General features: G+C 35.2%; 2 protein-coding genes across 7 annotated transcripts in view; both read right to left on the bottom strand.

The window, feature by feature from the left end:
• Positions 1–354: 354 nt before the first annotated feature.
• On the bottom strand, positions 355–8,523 carry ncmap (non-compact myelin associated protein). Its single transcript, XM_051869341.1, has 4 exons — positions 8,175–8,523; positions 3,326–3,432; positions 2,473–2,557; positions 355–1,380 (listed from the first exon to the last, which is right to left on the bottom strand). Exons 2-4 carry the CDS (start codon positions 3,417–3,419, stop codon positions 1,104–1,106), a joined length of 456 nt encoding a protein of 151 aa, XP_051725301.1. The 5' UTR covers positions 3,420–3,432; positions 8,175–8,523; the 3' UTR covers positions 355–1,103.
• A 6,468-nt stretch (positions 8,524–14,991) lies between these two features.
• Positions 14,992–21,501, bottom strand: part of rcan3 (regulator of calcineurin 3) — a 33,729-nt gene continuing 27,219 nt past the window's right edge. For all 6 annotated transcript variants that reach the window (XM_051869335.1, XM_051869334.1, XM_051869339.1 and 3 more), the window contains one exon: positions 14,992–17,524. In XM_051869335.1, coding sequence (XP_051725295.1) covers positions 17,370–17,524 — 155 coding nt within the window. In that variant the 3' untranslated portion in view covers positions 14,992–17,369. The remainder of the gene's footprint in view (positions 17,525–21,501) is intronic.

Below are 21,501 nucleotides of genomic sequence, written 5' to 3'. Positions count from 1 at the left end.
CTGCAACCTAATCTAATCTTATAGTGTTCCCTTTATGAGAGTTCCCTGTATAGTTTGCAGCATTATTTGGGAGAGATTTTTTTCCTTAAGAAAAATCAAACTATAAGCATATCGGTATCCGCAGAGAAATTTAGTATTGGTGCATCTATATATATATATATATATAGTGAATATATATATATATAAAACAGTGGTTTCCGGTTAATTTCAAATCTGTCATAATAAATCATTAGTTTTTCAGTGATGTAATCAGCTGCAAACTCCATAATGATTCTAAATGATCCACTGATTCTGATTCAAACAGCTAACTCACAAACATGTTTGAATCTTTTCAACTGACTCCTTGAAAAGAACAAGAATAAGCCAACAAATTGTTGACAAATCAATCATCGCAATTGTTTAATGCAGGAAACACTGGCACTTCTAAAGATGTAATTACTAACAGCATACAGATAACATCTAAAAATGTTGCATATTTATGCACACTGTTTTCCCACCTCACCAATGGTGTTCTAGTCTTGAGCCCTAAAATAGCACTAGCACTGACAAGGTGATGGGTTCGAGCTTCACAGATTGCATGAACACAAAATATATACCTTGAATGCAATCTAAACAGCTTTGTATCTGCGTCTGCAAAGTGCATAAATGTAAAGTTTGAATATTCAGCATAGTAAAATAGTATAATGTTTGAACAGTCTTATATCAGAGACTTTACTATTAGAGTGCAAATGTCCTGGTAATACATTGATGTAGCATCCTTAACATCTCTAACTGGCTCCCACAACTTCATTTCTGATGAAAACCGTTTTAGCTCAAGGCAGAAACCTACATTGTTTTAACCTACATTTCATCACCAAATCCAGTGCTAAAAATAAAAACTATAATCACATCACATCAGACACTTGTCTGTAGTTTTCTTCAAGTTCTTCATTATCATATACAGACTCTTTTAAATCTAAGGTCCTCAAAGTTCCATAAGATCCTAAAAGGGCAGTGAATGTTCAGTTAATGGTGTGTGCTCAGGTATGACCGGGCCTCTTCCATTGGTTCTTTGTTCATTTTGGTATTAATATCTTTGCACATGTAAGTCCAGAGAATGTCTGCTATGTGTTATCTATTGATGGCATATCATGTATTGTCACAATAGTTGAGCCACTGTTGGTGCTGAAATGCTCTCCATTACTCCTCTCCAAGTTTCCCACGTCGACCCGAGGAATGCGGAACCCGTTCTCTGAGGATGCGTTAGACTGCACAAAGCTTCCAGAGACTGAGCTCGCAGCCACGTTGCTCATGGCCAGGTTTGTATTTGTAGTAGTTGAGGACGCTTTCTTTCGTGGTTTGCTGGAGCCTCCTGCCAGCATCCTGTTTGCATGTGTCCTCCTGTCAGAGAAATTATTATAAAAATGGATTGATACATAGAAGTATGTTTTTTTAAAAAATAAAATTTGATGAGTACATTTAGGATGGGTACATATATAGTTATCAGCCGATAATGGATTTTTTTATTATTATTATCTAGCTATATCTCCAAACGCTAATAACTTAAATTTTTCCCTCCCATTGACAGAATTTTCCATCATTTATGAGACAACGCTTCCCTGCCATTGATGGGATTCTCCAGCTTTCCGTGTTTTCACTGTTATACGGTAGGGGGCGCTATTATGCATCTTCTGAAAGAATATAGAATCTCCAGATCAAAACACAGGCAAAAAAGAAGCAGAGACAAGCAATAAAAGCATTGCTTATGCATGTTGTAGTCTTTGACAAAAACACGATTTTCTCAGCTTTTTGTTTAAAATGTTGTTTTTATTTTTATGAAAATTCAGATTTTTTTTAAGCAGAGGCTCTGTTCTTTCTGTTGATATATTGCATGTTCAGAAATTCATACAACAAAATATTCTGGGGGCCATGAATATTTGGTGAAAATGATTAAAAAAATGTTAGCAGTGGCTGGCAACCTTTTTAAAAAAATGCTGATGGGGAAAGAGTTAATAATGCTGCTAAATGTAATATTTAGCAAATTAGAATTTTTCCTTGTAGCGTTTAAAATAATATTTTTGTTTTTAGTCTTTTTAATTTAGCCTATTTATTTAGACAAAATAGTATGGAATTTTGGCCATTTATTTTGTTACTGGGCACAATAACAAAAAATTATCTACTTATCGATATCTGTCCATTTTTTTTTTTTTTTATATTGATGATCCCTAAAATAATAAACCATATAAATCAATTTCGTTCTCTTAATTAAACAGATCCGAAGTCTTTCATAACCTGTTCCTTTCAGCCCTGAGAACATTTTAAGAGTGTCTTTGTCTAACAATGGATTTGGAGAATGCGTCATATCTACTTTTAGGCCTCATTAAAAGGTCTGCCTAAAATTGTCCTGCTATTGTATGGACGTAGACAAGGTGTTCTGTTCACTTTGTGGTATGCAACTCATTCATTATGGTTCACATCAAAATGTTGCCATACCTGTTGTACGTCTTGAGGACTATAAGTAAAAACGTGAGAATGATGATTATACCAATGACGATTACAGCTATCATGGCTCCTGAGCCTGTGAACACAACAAACAGGGAATGTTTTATTAGACATATTGTGAACATTAAGAGTTGGGAGGACCACATATTTCCTTCCAGTCATTCAACGAAAACCTCAAAACGAATAAAGCCAAAGCTGCAAGAAATAAATGTAAGCAATCTGTAGTTTAAAAAAAACAGTAAAACACAACAACAAAAACATTTAGAGAAGTGCATTCATTTGATCACAAAATGAGGAAAACGATAGTAGAATACTGAATGTGAATATTTTAAAAAATGTTGTAGAACAAGTTCCAGTACGTGAGGTGCTCACAATGTTCATGCTTCTAGATTTCTCACTCTCAGTGAGAAGAGCGTGTGCAACAACTTAAGGCTGTCTACACTGGACATGTCAAAGTGAATGTTCCAAATCTATTTGTCCTTCCTGTCAGAAGTAGCACAAGCGCATGGAGTACATCAGAAATAGAATAGTGCAGTGGTTCTCAAACCTGTCCTGGAGTACCACCAGCCCTGCACATTTTGTGTGTCTCCCTATATCTGACACCCCCATTTTAGGTCTTGCAGACTCTACTAATGAGCTCATAAGTTGAATCGGGTGTGATAGATGAGGGAGACATACAAAATGTGCAAGGGTGGTAGTACTCCAGGACAGTTTTGAGAACCACTGGAAAAGTGCATCCAGTGCAGACAGAATCACTGATTATAATGGGTTCTAATGGCTTTTGGTGCATCAGCCGCTTGCATGGGTGTCAGACTTCATCATAGTGTACAGATCTGAAACTTACTCTGCGTGAGGATTTGTTCTCTAGACTTGGTGATGGCTGTGGTGTTCTGTGTTATTGTGGATTGGGTCACGGATGTTGTGGCCGCCCTTTGCATTTTTAGATTTGTCCTGAAAAAAAAAGAGGAAATAAGTTTAAACATACAATCCCATTTTGGTTTATACATTTTAATTTAAAATTCATAAACAAGGAAGGAATGATTTGATATTATCATTTTACTTTAACAACAACAACAACAACATTTCGCAATGTTTTCTTCCTGTGCAGTGCCTTTGGCTCTGGTTGTTTGCCTTCTATAAAACAAAGCATTAATTAGTCCAAATTGCTTTGGGGACTTGAACCACACTGAATACATGATTCATTGTGTTTAGCGAACTACTAATTAGTTTAGAGACCCTATTTGTGCATTATAGTCTCATATTATTTTATGGCTTTTTAGACGTTCTGCTAATTCTACATGGCCTCCAAGATTTCATTTGATTAGATTTCACATCAGGTCTCTATTTATGTACTTTAGGCACTTGACAGAGTGATTATGTGTTTAAATGGTTTAAGTTAATCTGTTGAAGAAAGACAGAGAGGTGTATATCATTATCCCATATATCTGTCAGCAATAAACACCTCACACCCATCAACTTCCCTTTTTTTTTTTTTTTTTTTTTTTTTTTTTTTTATTGCTTAACGCAGCACAGTCTGTCCAGCTCTATCCGTCTGTCCAGCATGTTTCTGGGGATGAATTAGAGCCATGGTCCAAATCAGCACAAATGTGATTTACTTCAAGGGTTTGTACTCGGCGAACTCTCAGTTATGGTGCATCGCAGACATACTGAACTGCACCGCAACCTCAAAATTATACAGCTGCTGTTGGTTTTAGATTTAATTGACTGTGGAGTATCCTCGACGATACAATCAGAGCTGCTTTAAAAGAAAATGGCATTGGCTATAAAAAGCCGAATAACCCAGCACACACATAAATCCATCCCTTTCCCCCAAATCACTCAACCAAGTGCATTCATACAGTGAATCCAGAAGACTCTCTTACTCCTACATGCTCGCACACTTTCCAGCACAGGTAAAGTCTATTCTTCACCTGCTGATTATATTCAAATAGACCGGCAACTACAAAACATGCAAAACCTTCAGTTTCATAACAGCTATTACACATTCTGACAGCGTGGGCTTCACAGCAGCCTTCAGGCCAGAGGAACAAGGTCTTCTTAGTCTAAATTAGCAAATCAGTAAAAAAATAAATAAATGTTTATCAGTTGCCTAATTCTGTGCCACTTTTATCTGTAATGGACTTTGGAGTGAATTAGAACCAAAACCCCACTTTATTTTGAGTTCATTTGGCTGTTCTGATTAAGATTTTAGTAAGATATGATATTAGACATTTTTTTATCAGGTATCCGATGAGAATGGATATTTAATTGTTCATGCTCATTTCCTCTCTTTTTACATTTAGATTAACACTTTTAAAGAAAGGGGTCCTTGATTATGATTTCACTTCTTAACTTTAGTTAGTGTGTGATGTTGCTGTTTGAACATAAACAACATATGCAAAGTTACAACGCTCAAAGTTCAATGCAAAGGGAGATATTTTCTTTTATAGAAATCGCTTTTTAAGGATTGCAACAAACGGCTGGTAAGGACTATAACGAGCTTCTTCCTGGGTTGGTGACATCACAAACCCCAAAATTTACATAAACCCTGCCCCCGGGAACACACGACAAAGGGGGTGAGGCCATGTTGGGCTGCTTTAGAGAAGAGGAAGAGTTGTTGTAGTAGAGTGTGGTTGCCAATGCCATCATTTTACACCGGACTGCTTCACAAACAAGGGTCAATTCAATGCTGGATTTGCACAAAAGTTTAACATGGCGATGAGTTGATTCAACTCCACCGCAACTACATAAATGTATCCACTAACCATTCAGAAACGTCCAGTTGGATTCTAAAAGTTGTAACTTCTTCCTGAGTCTCTCCATCAGTGTCTGACTCCGGTTTGAACAATGTAAGGCTGAACACCGTTACTATCTCCATTTTGGCTGCGTGAGATTGTCCAGCTTTGTTGTTGTTGGGCGAGCTGTTAAAGCTTCGTCCTTTTTTTAAAACCAGGCCGGGAGCAGCAGCTCATTTGCGTTTAAAGGGACACTCAAAAACGGCGTGTTTTTGCTCACACCCAAGAGGCAAATTTGACAAGCTATAATAAATATGTGGGGTAAATATCTCAAAATGAATATCTATTTTTCATATGCTATATTATAATGTTGTTAATTCACTTGTAGCATTTAGACAAAATGCAAAAAATAAAAGTTTTAGTATTATATGGACATAATAATCAATAAATTAATTTTAATATTGGTAATTCTTCATCACTATATGACGTTATTTATCAACAGATGTCCATCTAATATTTATCACCTCAAGGAAGTGGAAGTAAACAGAATAATCTAGATCTGAGATGAGAATAGAAATTTTTAGAGGCACCCAATAACCTGCATTTATTTACACAGTTGCCAAGCTCATTCTCCTATTTTCAGAGCCTCACTTCGTAAAACAGCCTCTTCTGTACCAGACAGGCCATAACGTTCGAGGCTGGCTCTTATGAGTACTTCTGACAGAAGCAATCAGAGCTGATGGAAAGAAAAATACAGTGCCTGTACCACCAAAGAACAGCAAATAGTTGTAAATTCTGTTGCCGGAGCTACAAGGTGAATCACAGGACATCAGTATGGAGCTTGGTTTCACACCACCATAAAATAGACCATAATACACTCTGAGGTTTAAAGTGTGAGCCTGTGCCACTTGATTTAATTTACAGCCACTTTAAACTCTCAAAGATGAACAGAGCAGCTGGAACAGAACAAGACAAACCTTAAATCTTGCCAGAGCCACATTTCTGCTAAATTCAACTCAACAATTTAAATCTTGGCTGAACAAACCAGAACACTTTGTTTCTGGATCAAAAGCTAATAATTAAAATAAAAATTGAATAAGCTTATTCTCAAATCAGAAAAAATAATTAAATAAAGGACACAGTGTGACAAAGTATTGTTTCAAAAAATGTTGAAATTTAAATAAAAGACCTAAAATAAAGTTGTTATATTAATTTTAAAAAAAAAGTGCGTTTGGCTTTAACTAATCTCATTGCCCACATAAATACAAATCACCATATTAATTATACACATTGCGTTAATTATTTTTATCAATAGTAGTTTAAAAAAATATTAGGAGTGTATGAATCAAAACACCTTTTTATCTCAGGTTTAAAACTGTGGAGAAACCAGCAACTCTAGAAAGCACTTAGTGTGATCTTTCACCCTTTCTCAATCTCTCTATATCTTCCCTTGAAGTGCTTTTTAATGACTTGTTATCAGCAAAAGGTGTGGTTATAACTCATTCCAAAAGTTTAAGTCTCTGCCTAATCTATTTCTAATAATTGGATATATAATTGTAGATTTACATGTATTTACTTGTTCATTTTAAATAAGCTGTTATGATTGCTTCTGACTAAAAAGCTTAACCTTGTCCTTGATGTAATTCACAATTCTATTAACTAAATGAGTTAAACCAGAGGTTTATGCATGTCACTGTCAGTTGATTTGGTGTAACAATCAATTATACACTCAATAGAATATAAATGCAATAAATTTGGGTTAAGATCACAAGTCAATATTTAACCAGTAAAAAAATGATTAGATCACAGGTGCGGTCTCACGTATGTCTGGTCTCCAGTGCACGTCACAGCCCTGACTACAGCCTTCACACACAAGATCAGTCCTCAGTTCCCCTGACTTAACAATGGCCCATTCATCAATTCTGTTACAGGTATGTGTCCACCTGAAGACGGATTCTTAAACATATCCCCAACTCCAAAAAAAACAACTACTTCAAAATACATAGCAGAACATTTGAACTGAATCTAAATGAAGCCAACCTGACTGTTTACAGGATCCTTCTGTATTGTTCCAGAACACACAATAAGTATTGACTGGCCTGCCAGCGCTTTGTGTGCAATGTCAGTCTAAGGTTGCAATCACATCAAAAGCAAGTCAAAAAGAAGTGATTGTGTGTTTATCAGATTCTCAGAGGATGTACAGAACAACACATCCTCTTGGTCCTCTCAAAAAAGGGGAAAACAATGCTGCGATAGTTCCTACCAGAAACATTATTAGTTCAATATCATTGTCATATGACCACACGTTAGTCACAAACACAAAGGATTAGGACATCAGGCCTTCAAATATTATATATCATAACATTGTATACTACTATTAGTTTGTCAGAGTATTAGGACTAAAACCTCATGCGCTTCATGTGGTAACTTGTAATTAAATAGTTTTACATAATTACAAAAAATTGGCAAGTAACAATGAATTGAATGTGAAATTTTGAAGCAGAAGGACAGAAATAGTATTTTCTTGTAAAATGTACTCTAATAATCTTTATTTACAACTACAAAAACTAAATTCACCTTAATATATTACGTAACACCAACAAAAATCATTTTTAAGGATCAGATCAGGTAGAAATCTCACTTTAAGGTAACAACAGCAAAAGTTTACGTTTTAGTGTATCTGCCATGAAACATGATCCGACCTACTGAGATGAGTTTGTTTACTTTAGTTAACTGGTTTGCTACTATTTTAGCTGTAAAACAAAGAGACAAAGTGAGTTGAATAATAGCCACTTATTCAACTTGCTTTGAATATACACAATCTGTCCATCTCAATAACTTTCCTACACACACCTGAGGCATGCAGCCAGAGACTCAAGATGATAGGAGACAAATCACATACAAAATTGATGGTACAAAGTGATAATAGTAAAAAAATTCACTTGCAATTTGGCTTACCTGTACAATCAGTTCCCTGTCGTGGAGCTTCTCTCTCCACAGAATCAATCCTTCCACTCCCCCTCCTTTAATCGCCTGAAGTGAGCATAGTCCACACGCTCCTTCCTTCGCACAAACTGCCGCTGGGACAGAAAAACAAAATGGAAAACCCTGTCTGAAATTAGTCTGAACAGGTGAAATGAGTGAACGTTCACTTCAGGTGTGATTGAAAAGTGAAGAAGTTGAAAGTGTGGGATGGTTTCAGCCTTTGGCAGAGAGGTTGACACGACATGCCATATCAGAGCTCTCTGGACTGAAAGCGGTAGCTGGTTTTTCAGGTCTGGCCTGGCCCCCAAGGCGTGCCACATTCACAACACATGCTCCGTTCTCAGTCATTACTCACCTTTAATTAAACACACACACACACACACACACACACACACACACACAGGATTTCTCATTGACTTTCTCTGCGACTGAGAAAATCATTACAGGATTGTATTAGCGCTCCTGCTGTCCCCATGCAAATCAAGGGCCACAGAGAGAGCTGATGTGGTTTACAGATGATGTCTTATCAGCCTCATTTAAATATTCAATCAGATTCCCTTCGAGTACATCCTTAACAAACACTCATTTGCAATCAGTTGATTTGAGCAGCTGCCAGAACATCAGAGTTGTTTTGATTCTCGTGATTTTCATTTTAAAATTAACATGCATGAAATATACTGTTTTTATGCATCACTTAAGCCAATTAACAAATTCTAAGGATCAGAAATTATAAATCTGCTTTTTTATTTTGAAATAAATTTAAAAGATAAAGCTGTGTGTTTATGAACTGTATAATTCGTTATCATTTACATTTAAGCATAATTTACTAATATTAATATTAACAGCATAATAAAGCATCTGTGTTAAGATGAGTCATACTTTGGTGTGTTTCTGTAACTCTTTCTTTTTGAAAGCAACTCTCAGAAAAGGGTATATTTCATCCCTCTGTCCCGATACACGCACACACACACACACTCACACACACCTGTTTTGTAACAGTAATGCGTCAATAAATGAAAGGGGGCGTTTGTTCTTTTTCAAGGGGATTCCTTCCTCTAGGGATCCCATGACAGAGTTTCACTCATGGGTTTTCCAGCCAGCCAGCCAGGGCTATATGCCACAGAAGGAATCAAGTTACCTGTAAAGAGCAAAAGTGTTTTCTTTTTCCACTTTCTTTTTATATGAAATTACAGATATTAACATACATTCGCACATTCTATTCATATACAGTTCTTTTGTCTCCGTCCCTCTACCTCGTCTCTTTTTTGTGAAGTGTAACTAAACTTCATGGTCCCCGATACAGTTTGTCCCAGTGGGAAAATGTGGCTCTTGTGTTTGGCGGTTTGCACTCTTTTTCTTTTCTCTGTGGGAAACTTTTGTCAGAAGGCATCATTATATAACAAGAACACTTTTAAAGGTCCTGCTCAACTTTCACAAACAACTGGAGGAGAGTAGAGACTTACAGAAGGGACTCCATTGTCCTCGGTCTTGATCTAGTTCAAACAAAACAAAACTCTATAATGGTCACCGCTGCCAGCTTCTTGCATCATCTGATTTGATTGATTAACTGGTATTTTACAAAGGTTGAGTCATGGGATGGGTTGTTCCTCATTTTGCAAAATAAACAACGACTCTGATGGGACTATTTTACAGATATGTTGGCTTTAAACTTCGGCTTGTTAAAAAAGTAAATGTGCAGATAATTTCTAGGGAGCAATCTGTCGAGTTCGTCTCGTGAAACAAACTGTAATTTGACACCAATAGTAGTTACCTTAACGTCAGTTGTCTAAAAGATTTTTTTTTAAAAACTAAAATTTTTATGACATATTTATGATTTGTACATTTATAATAAAGTGATAGCCTACATAACGATAGCAGCCTACTTGTCATGCTTTATCAACATCCCCCGAAAACTGTGTGAGCAGCATGTTTTTGTAGGCCTACCTCCTACGCTGGTCATGTGACTCGTGCGTTACCGAGACTGTGGCGACACGTACACGCTATATCTTACCTTTATTATTATTATTATTATTATAACATTTGAAACCCCTGATGAAAACTATATATTCTTGTATGATATAAAGAATATGCCAAGAACCTTTTTCTGACGCCATGTTTTTTTTTTTCAATAATCCCATAACCATTATTCTCAACCTGAGGTTCCTTCAAAAGACTTGCATGCTTATATAAAAAACAACTATTAATAATTTAGTCAATTAACTTCACTTGTTCTTCAAAGTCACTTGCATACACCATCTTCTTTACGCATAGATAAGATAAGAGCTAAAGTCAGGCTGTTTCCATTGGTCATCAGCAAACACATGATGACCGCATGTACACACTGCACTGCAATCAGTCATTACACATCCGGCCCGAAGATTAGACTGTTTACATAGTTTAAGCTGCCTTTGTTTGTCCATATATCACATTGTGGCTACCTTTTTCCTTTCTCATAGACTGACTTGCATGCAAAAAGTTCCCCCAAATGTGTTTGGAAATTCACCAACAAAACTCACGTCAGACCCATTGTGGATTACAGACCATCCTGTTAAATTTGCTCTAATAAATGCTAGATCTTTATGCAACAAATAATTTCTTTTGAATGACTTTTTAACTTCTCGTACTCTGGATTTTTTTATTTGTGACGGAGACCTGGCTTACCCTTGGTAATTCTACTGCCCTAAAGGAACTTACTCCTCATTCCAATCAGCAATTAGCAATCCACACATCTACCCAATCAGCATGAGTGGAGGCCTATATATATTTATGTGTATATATATATATATATATATATATATATATATACGCAGTCGATCTATGTTCCTCAATGGTTTTCAGAATTTGGCACCGCCTTAAGTTCCCAACATCGAGCTCTTCCCAGCCGATGAAGAGCACAACCACATGGGTCCCCGCACGCCAAGACGCCGAGGCCTACCCTCGCCACTGCGGGTGAATTTAAATATCCATGATCTCCTTTCACGTCTTTCTCTAATCTGGCCCATTTAATCATTCCTGCCATTGAGAAATGGACAATAATGCCCGTCGAGCATTAAGATCGTGTCTCTTTCACTGAACTTGCTTTCACTGCCACAGCAGTGTTATCTCCTCCGCTCCCACAGGAGCTCTGTTTCTCCGTCCAACTGGCTTCCACTTCCGCAGCAGTGTCATCTCCTCCACTCCCACAGGAGCTCCGTTTCGCCGTCCAACTGGCTTCCACTGCCACAACAGTGTCATCTCCTCCGCTCCCAAAGGAGCTCCGTCCAGCTGTCTTTCACTGCCGCAGCAGTGCTATCTCCTCCGCTCCCGCAGGAGCTCGCCCATGTGCAACAGTCCCCAGCCAACTATCGAAGAGGCTTACCCATCCGATGCTATGAACACCAAACTCCTGTCCGATGATGCGAGAAGCCCTCCCGGTCCAGTGACTAATCCCCTTCCTACGATTGGCACACCATCAGCTTTGCATGCCGCAATTTTTGGGGGGTTATCGACATCGTTTTTTGTCTGCTGTCCCTCACTGGTTTGCAATTTTTTGGGGGGAGTACTCTGGGTTTGGGCCAAAATACTGAGCTTGGAGCCCTCTCCTTGGACAGGACGCCAAATTAGCATACTCCTTTACTCTATCTGATGATTTGTAAGTGTGAACTGTAGGTTGTGGAGGTGGAATAGCAATAATTTTTAAGAAATCTTCGTGAAATGGTGTTTTATTAACAAAGTTCGTGAGGAACACGTTCAATCGATCTATCCAATCAACACGTATTTCCAATCAGCAATCAACACGTCTACCCAATCAGCATGAGTGGATGCCTATATATATCTAGTATACAGTACTACTGGCTGTGATTCACAAGCTCTTTATTACTTCTCTCAATGATTAATTCCCAACAGGACGTGTGAGAACATGTATAATTAGTATAATTGTATCAGTATTTGTATCCCAGGAGACTGGGCTGGGATCTCCTCATTGACAGGTAGAAACAAAATCAGGTGTGTCCTATTCTCCCCTAGTGAGGTTGAGAGGAAACTCCTTTTATTGTCAGTTAATAAAAGTGGATAGTGGAAAGTAGGCTAATTCTTTAACAGTTAATCTTATTGCTTTGGTTGAAACAGACAATAAGGAAAACTGAGATATTTAAAAAGCCATGGCTTACACTGCTTACACAGGAGCTTCATTTCTCCATCCAACTTGCTTCCACTGCCGCATCAGTGTCATCTCCTCTGCTCCCACAAGAGCTCTGTCTAGTTGCCTTTCACTGCTGCAGCAGTGTTATCTCCTCTGCTCCTGCAGGAGTTTGTTTCTCTGTCCAACTGTCTTCCACTGCCGCAGCAGTGTTATCTCCTCTGCTCCCGCAGGAGCTCCGTTTCTCCATCGAACTTGCTTCCACTGCCACAGCAGTGTTATCTCCTGCGCTCCTGCAGGAGCTCGCCCATGTGCAACAGTCCCCAGCCAACTAACCAGACCACCTAAATTCAAAAAGGACTTTATCCAAGAATTTTTTTGATTTTCTGGCTTCTCTTGTGTCACACGCTGATAGACCTCTGATTCTGGGTGACTTTAATATTCATGTCTGTTGCCAGTCAAAATGTCCATAAAGGGAACCCCTGGCTAAAGAGTTTTTATGTCTTATGAACTCTTTTAACTTTGTACAATTGGTTTCTGGACCTACACATCAGTAGGGTCATACTTTGGAATTAGTGTTTTCTTTTTTTTTTTTTTGGTTTGACTAAACTTGAAATATGTGAAGCTGCTATTTCTGATCATTGTCCAGTTGTTTTTGACTGTGTTGTTGTGCTCTGTCCAAATCCTATCACTCACTGCGTTATTCTAGATGCTCTCTTCCTCTTTTTCAACCTGTCTTCTTCACAACTCTATGATATTGTTTCTAATATGAAGCCCTCATTTTGTCCTTCTGATGTTCTGCCTACTTATATTTTTAAAGAGGATTTTCCGACCTTAATATGCACCCATAGAAAATTCAGTGCGGACGTAAAACTTTTGGAAAATGCTAGTGTGGACGGAGAGTGTTTTGAAATGTATCCAGATTAATGTAGACATAGTGTTCAAATACTTTTGGGTCTACTTTGTGATAAGATTTATTTAATTTTTCCTACTGCCAGGTCTTTCAAAAATGTGTATTTATCGACCAAAATCCCAAATGCTATGAAAATCCTCTTGTGTCAATCCAGATGAATTGGTCAATCTTTTTATCAGTACCACTTATACCTTGGACTCAGTTGCCCCCCTTAGGTTACAGAAATCTAAGGTGAGGAATAAAGTTCAGTATTGGCTAAATGGGCCTACTCGCACCCTGAGACAGGAGTGTAGGTGTGCTGAGTGCAGATGGAAAAAAGATAAACTTTAGATATAATATGAATGGGATATCATCTTCAGGGAGTGTCTTAAACAGTGTAAGAGCGCAGTTGAAATGTCAGATTTAATTGCACGAAAATGCACAAAGGCATTTCTGAATCCCACTCCTAGTGCCACATTAGAGATTTCTACAGACCCGTGTGATCAGTTTTTAAATAATTTTTTTATTCATTAAGTTGTTCATAAGTTCTTTTCCTCTAGAAACACCTTCTCATCAAAGCTCTCTTCCTCGTTTTCAACCTGTCCTCTTCACAACTCTATGATATTGTTTCTAATATGAAGCCCTCATTTTGTCCTTCTGATGTTCTGCCTACTAATATTTTTAAAGATGATTTTCCAACCTTAATATGCACCCATAGCAAATTTCTTTTAATGTAGTTTTTTTTTTTTTTTTTTGCTAAAAAACAATGTGCTTGTGCTGCATTCATTTATTTGTCAGATGATAGCATTTCCAACATTTCAGTGCGGATTTTTGAAAACGCTAGTGTGGATGGAGAGTGTTTTCAAATGTATCCAGATTAATGTAGACATAGTGTTCAAATACTTTTGGGTCTACTTTGTGATAAGACTTATACAAGAATAAGTCTTTAATATACATTTTCAGATTACAGTAAAAGTGATCCAATCTTCAGTATACATGATCAGATCCTCTGTATTGCTGTACTTTTCAGTGGTTATGAGCAGATTTTCAGTATACACCTGACAAAAAACCGTAACAGATTCAGGTATATCTAGTTATATCAGTGCATCTTGTTCAAAGCCACTGGCTTTGATTCACAAGCTCTTTATTACTTTCCTCAATGAATAATTCCCAGGACGTGTGAAAACGTGTATAATTAGTATCTTTGTATCAATATTTGTATCCCAGGAGACTGGGCTGGGATCTCCTCATTGACAGGTAGAAACAAAAATCAGGTGTGTCCTATTCTCCCCTAGTGAGGTTGAGAGGAACCTCCTTTTATTGTCAGTTAATACAAGTGGATAGTGGAAAGTAGGCTAATTCTGTGACAGTTAATCTTGTTGTTTTGGTTGAAACAGACAATAAGGAAAACTGAGATATTTAAAAAGCCTGGCACAAATCTGAATTTGAAATCGTTTTTACATTAATGATTTCACACAGACTACGTCTATTCAGAAGCTTTTGCCAATACATGACTGCTCCTTTAAAAACAGATGGAATGAGGAAGAGAAGGACACACACAAATCTTTGTAAATATATCCTGGTGGAGACTCCCTATTCACTATTAATATATGATGACTATAAATGTTATTCACACCCTTAAACAGTATTGAATTATGGTGGACTTTAGATGCACACTTTTTTGTGACCTTTGGAGGTATTTGACTACTTGTGTGAAATAAAAACACATTACAGCACTTTTTTTAAGAATCAGTTCTTATATATATATATATATATATATATATATATCTTTATTTATATATTTATATGCCAATGAGAAACAAATAATCATATTTACACAAACATAAGCAAGCTAAGAATCAGAGAACACCTCTGCAAAAGAAAAAAGAAGAAAAAAAAACATACAGGACATGGACATATAACTGTAAATTATTGCTTCATGTTCACAGGTTATGAACTACAGTTACAGTACTAGACAATATCTATATCCAAACAGAACAGCAACAGTGATAGAGCTGACCATCTGTAGACTTCCTTAAAAAAGACGAACAAGATTATTTTACTGTTACGAAGCAACAATAGCCTTAAAGACAGTAAAAATATCAATACATTATGCTGCCAATGACAGGCTTATCTGTAACAGCTCAGTACAAATTTGTTTCATATACTTCGCTTTACTTCTTCCTTTTGTCTTAAAGGTGAACACGCACTAAACTCAAAGAGTCCAAATCATTTCTTCATGCTGGTTATCAATAACTCAGTGAGCTTTGTTCACCCATGTTTCTCACCCCTGCAGTGACCGAACACCCGAAAAAAACAACAGGTAGAAACAGGCAGGAGAAAAGGGCTGCATTCAGAGAGAAATACAAGCAGGAAAGACTGCATCTATGGAAAAGTCACAGCATGCAGAATTACAAAAAACAAAACAAAAAATTGCTAAAGGACTCCTTCGTCATTGAAAGATTGACACTTGAACACTTGAAATCTTTTATCTTATAAGCAAGGGAGCAAAGGCAATTTAGAAAGTAACAGTTATTTTTTTGCATGATTTCTTTTTTATGCGATTTACACATTGCCATAATCACTTTTCAAAATATGATTGAATATCATTCAATATTTAACTGGATTTTCTTTTTTTCTTTTTTTGACTGAAATATGACTTTTAATAAGGCTAATTTGACCGCCATCATTACATGACTCTCTGCAATCCTCAATCTGATTGGTCAATCGCTACACTCAGCTTCACTGACTGTACATTATTTCTACAACATGTATTTTAAAATGACATTATTCATCAATTTGTAACCATTTTGGTATGAATTAACACAGTGAGTATTTATAAACTGGAAAAAAAAAAAAGAGACATAAAAGACCTTGGATAGTTCACCCAAAAATAGATGTCGTTCCAAAGTTGTATACTTTATTTTGATAAAATGAGATATTTTGAGAAGGTGTTTTTGTTCAAACAATGGAAGTAAATGGGCACCAGAAATGTTTGTTCATTGTTCAAAATTACATTTTATGTTCCAGAGAAGAAAGAAAGTCTCATAGGTTTGGAACAACATATTCATTTTTGGGTGAACTATTCCTTTAAGATTTAATCTGTCAATGCAAAATACACAACAGTTAACATTGATATGACAGTAGTAAAGCATTCATACAGTAGTTCTGGGCCAAGTCACTGATTTTTACCTTGAAACTTGAGCACAAGTCAGTGTAGATTCAGTAAACATATGCAGAGACACCAAACATTGTCAGTGCAAAACAATGCAAATGATACTGAAGTTGTAGTGAGAAGAAGCTAAAGCATAAATGTGCCAAACAAAGATGGGGTGAAACCACGACCCATAACATGTGCTTTTTTTCTAATTGTTTGACTGTATACAAGTACAAAATATCGAACTTTACACCTGACAACTGTTTCTTCACTTTCCAAGGCCATCTCTCTGAAAGATAGCAGTCAGATATGCTCAAAGTTGCTTTAACAGAGTATAAAATACACCAGTTAGCATGCAAAAATGTGCGGTATCAAATACACAGTAAGAATAATACACATCTAACTTAGTGAACGAACGTTTAACACCCTCTCGTCTTCGCCAACATGACTGAAACACTTCACCTGACACCTTCGCTATTATCGCTTCCATCAAACAACTTGTCATCCCATTCTAGCATGGTATGAACAGGCATAAATACGCACACAGGTCACAATCCCAGCGAGCCGCGCCACCGCTGTAGGTGTGCCAACCTGACCGATATGGAGATAAACACGGGCTTTTTTTCTTTGATGATCAATCAAAGTGACAAACAGTAACAAAGTTTACATGTAATCTATTTCTACGACTGTTAATTACAATTACTGCTCTTTAATGCTACAGGACAAAGACTCTAAATGAGGGAATGAAAGTGCTATGATTGTGAGAGGGGGGGGTCGCAAGCTTATCGCCCCCTGTCTGTCCCGTGAGGCAGCGGTGAGACAGTGTGTTCAGTCCACGAGTCCAGTTCAGAACACCACAAGTCACCTGTGCACTGAGCACCCCTCCAAATCCATCCATGTCTTAGTTTAGCTTTTTTTGTTATTGAAATAAAGCGTGCCTTTCCCTGGATGAGAGAAAGAGACACAGAGAGAGAGAAAAACGTGTGCAGTGTGCCGAAGGTTTTAGTTGTAGACTTTTGGGGGACCGTCGGGACGTCTGGTCTGGACTATCTTGCCTTTTGGCCGGGCTTCTTCCTCTTCCTCAGTTTCGCTCTCACACACGTGGACCACCACGCTAGGAGTGGACTCTGTACCCGCATGCAGCTCGTACTTCTCACCTAGAGAGATAGATGAAAGACAATAAGATAAAATTTTCTTTTAAAATAAACTTATATGCTGTAAGTTTCAGAAGTCAAGACTTCCTTCCCAGCCCAAAAAAGATGTCCAAATTCCTTTTTTCCCCCAAAAAATATACTCTGAATTTAATGATGAATTAATGATTTCTCGATTGTTGATGAAATACATTCTGTGGGTAGGACATTTTAAACTGGTATGAAAACTAGACGACAAATACATTCCCGGACATACTACATCCATCATGTTTGCATTGTCTTTTGATCCAAATGTTGACCCATGACGTAAAGTCTATTGCAACGATTGCAAAAATATATTACTCAGCTATTGTTAAACAAGAACAACTTAACCATGACGAAAAGCTTTCTTAGCATGGCTTGAACAAACTGTACAGCTAATGTAAATGAGGTAAAATATACCCTAAAGCCATAAGTACCTTTTAATGAATAAAATGTCCTGTGATTAATAATAATAATAATAATAAATGAAATTATTTTAATGAATAAAATGTCCTGTTATTAATAATAATAATAATAAACAAAATTATTTTAATGAATACATTGTCCTATGATTAATGATAACAATAATAATAATAAACGCAATTATTTTAATGAATAAATCGTCCTGTGATTAATGATAACAACAATAATAAAAATAATAATAATAAGCTAAACTATTTTAATGAATAAAATGCCCTGTGATTAATAATAACAATAATAATAAACAAAATTATTTTAATGAATGAAATGTCCTGTGATTTATAATAACAATAATAATAATAATAATAATAAGCTAAATTATTTTAATGAATAAAATGTTGTGATTAATGATAATAATAATAAGCTAAATTATTTTAATGAACAAAATGTCCTGTGATTAATGATAACAATAATAATAACAACAACAATAATAATAATAATAAACAAAATTATTTTAATGAATAAAATGTCCTGTAATTAATGATAACAATAATAATAATACTAAACAAAATTATTTTAATGAATAAAATGTCCTGTGAATAATAACAATAATAAACAAAATTATTTTAATAAATAAAATGTCCTGTAAATAATGATAATAATAATAATAATAATAAACAAAATTATATTAATGAATAAAATGTCCTGTGATTAATGATAACAATAATAATAAATGAAATTATTTTAATGAATAAAATGTCCTGTGATTAATGATAACAATAATAATAATAATAAACAAAATTATTTTAATGAATAAAATGTCCTGTGATTAATGATAACAATAATAATAATAAACAAAATTATTTTAATGAATAAAATGTCTTGTGATTAATGATAACAATAATAATAATAATAATAATAAACAAAATTATTTTAATAAATAAAAAGTCCTGTGATTAATAACAATAATAATAATAATACTAAACAAAATTATTTTAATGAATAAAATGTCCTGTGAATAATAATAATAATAATAATAATAATAATAAACTAAATTATTTTAATGAATAAAATGTCCTGTAAATAATGATAACAATAATAATAATAATAATAATAATAATAAACTAAATCATTTTAATGAATAAAATGTCTTGTGATTAATGATAACAATAATAATAATAATAATAAACAAAATGATTTTAATGAATAAAATGTCCTGTGATTAATGATAACAATAATAATAAACAAAATGATTTTAATGAATAAAATGTCCTGTGATGGAGCTCTTCTACGGTTATATAATTTTGCTATATCTATTATTATTATTATACTAAATTATTTTGCCTCTAGTTCAACTCTTCTAAGATTATATAATATTATTATTAATAATAATAATAATAATAATACCATATCTGTTTTTATTATATATTATTATTATACTAAATTATTTCTCTTCTAGTTCTCTTCTAAGACTGTATAATATTATTATATTATCAGTGTTGTTAATAATAATAATAATATTAATAATAATAATAATAATAATAATGATGATATACTAAACTATATTACATTTATTTATAATTAACAAGTAATTTATTTATTTATTTATACTAAATGACTATATTGCCTCTAGTTCAAAATGGTGCTTCTCTAAGATTATATGTTCTATTGCTCTATTGCAGCCACTGGGACAGACTTTCACCTCCTTATCAATCTGATCACTTTTTTATGTTAAATAAACATGTTACAGAGCATGTTTTATCTTACAGACTTGTTACTATAACGACAACTCTAACATGAGTTTTGAAGAGTTCAGGATTTTGTTATTTCATCAACAATTAAATCCAGATAACTCAGAAATCCAGACATTTTGTGTTAGATGGGTTTTGCCTTCTTTTCTGCATCAGGTGATGTTTTGAGGAGCACAAGTCATGGAAATGTTCTCTCACTCATAAAAGATGCTAGATTTGAAAGCCATTAAAAGATTAGAACCCTTAGTACACAGATATATTTTACATCCCCAAGATTGAGTAATAGAAGCACCACCACTGAGGACACACTATGCACACAAACACTGAGAAACAGAATAAGGGTTTCTATAGTAACGAGCCAGACCCATAAGAGGTTATAGGAGGTGGGCCATGGCAGGGAGTCAGTGATATACCAGCAGGGGGCGCAGACACAGCACACGATGCTGATCATGAGGAGGGGAACATCTAAAACTGTTTAACAGTGCATTTCTGTTGCCACATTTGACCTGTTACAGTTTTCTTTAAACACATTAGCTGTTCACCAACTGCACATTAACACATGAGTGATAACCAAAATTATCTCTCACAATACAGCATGCTTTTAATGCATTTTTTAGCCTTCTAGCTTTTAATTTTTTTCGTCAGGCTTTACAACTACTTTAAACTTTCTGGTCAGGCTTTTTCAAAGTTCTTGACAAACTTTATCTAGCTGCTGTGGCATTTAATCAGGGTTTGTCAACCTTTTCCAACTTATTTTCTCAATAACACTGTATAAATAACTATGTAAACATTAATAAACATTACATACAACCAGTGCTTACCTACAATCTCACTCAAAAGTGTTTAATACTTTTATTCAGCAAGGGTGCATTAAACTGAACAAAAGTCAAATTGAAGACTTTTAAATTGTTACAATTTTTTTATTTCAAATAAATGCATTTAATATATAGGCTATTACATTTTTTATATTATTACTTATATAATTTTATATGTATTAAAATAGAAAACAGTTCTTTTAAATTGTAATAATATTTCACTATATTACTGTTAAAATGTAGCCTTGGTGAGCATAAGAGACTTCTTTCAAAAACATTAACAAATATTTACCAACCCCAAACTTTTGAATGGTACTTTAGTTTCTCAGTTAACCTTTACATGCCCTGGATTTCTTTTGACCCAAAATTAAAAAAAACAAAAAAAAAAACACTATATAACAAATTGACCACATTTGGATAACATTTTTTTTTTTAAAGAAATTACTATCTATATATTAATATATTATATCATTCCAATTCAAAACAAGCACAAAACACTAATCGGACACAAAAAGAAGTTTGGAACGTATTAAATTACAGATATAATGTTCATACATTTGATTTATAACAATATGTTTAACTCCAAATGTTTTTTGGAGTCACTTTATCTATCTGTAGAAGTTAGTAAGTGTGTTTTTCCACTGTTGGTGTGAAAATCAGTGTTTGAATCAATGAGGGCACAGACATTTGGTCCAGATGTTTGCACACAATTACACTAGACACAGCTTGTTTGTGCACTATATTGCCAAAAGTTTTGGGACGCCTGCCTTTCCATGCACATGAACTTTAATGACATCCCATTCTTAAAGGGGGGGTATCACACACAGTTTCTGCCAATCTCATGTTAATCTTGATTACCTATAGAGTAGTATTGCATCTTTCATATTTCCGAAACGTCTTTAGTTTTATCATATTTATAAAAGATACATACGCTGTACCGAGTCTTTCCGAAAACAGCCGAGCGCCTGGAGGCGTG

Source organism: Ctenopharyngodon idella, chromosome 17, assembly GCF_019924925.1.
Source record: "Ctenopharyngodon idella isolate HZGC_01 chromosome 17, HZGC01, whole genome shotgun sequence".
NCBI classification, from domain to species: Eukaryota; Metazoa; Chordata; class Actinopteri; order Cypriniformes; family Xenocyprididae; genus Ctenopharyngodon; species Ctenopharyngodon idella.
This window is presented reverse-complemented; position numbering and strand designations above follow the sequence as displayed.

What these genes read in the sequence shown, in the direction of transcription:
- ncmap (XM_051869341.1), bottom strand. Translation starts at nt 3,419, where the DNA reads ATGCAAAGGGCGGCCACAACATCCGTGACCCAATCCACAATAACACAG. An exon ending in AGAACAAATCCTCACGCAGA is followed by an intron (nt 2,558 to 3,325) that starts GTAAGTTTCAGA and finishes TTGTGTTCACAG; the next exon opens with GCTCAGGAGCCATGATAGCT. An exon ending in GTCCTCAAGACGTACAACAG is followed by an intron (nt 1,381 to 2,472) that starts GTATGGCAACAT and finishes TTTCTCTGACAG; the next exon opens with GAGGACACATGCAAACAGGA.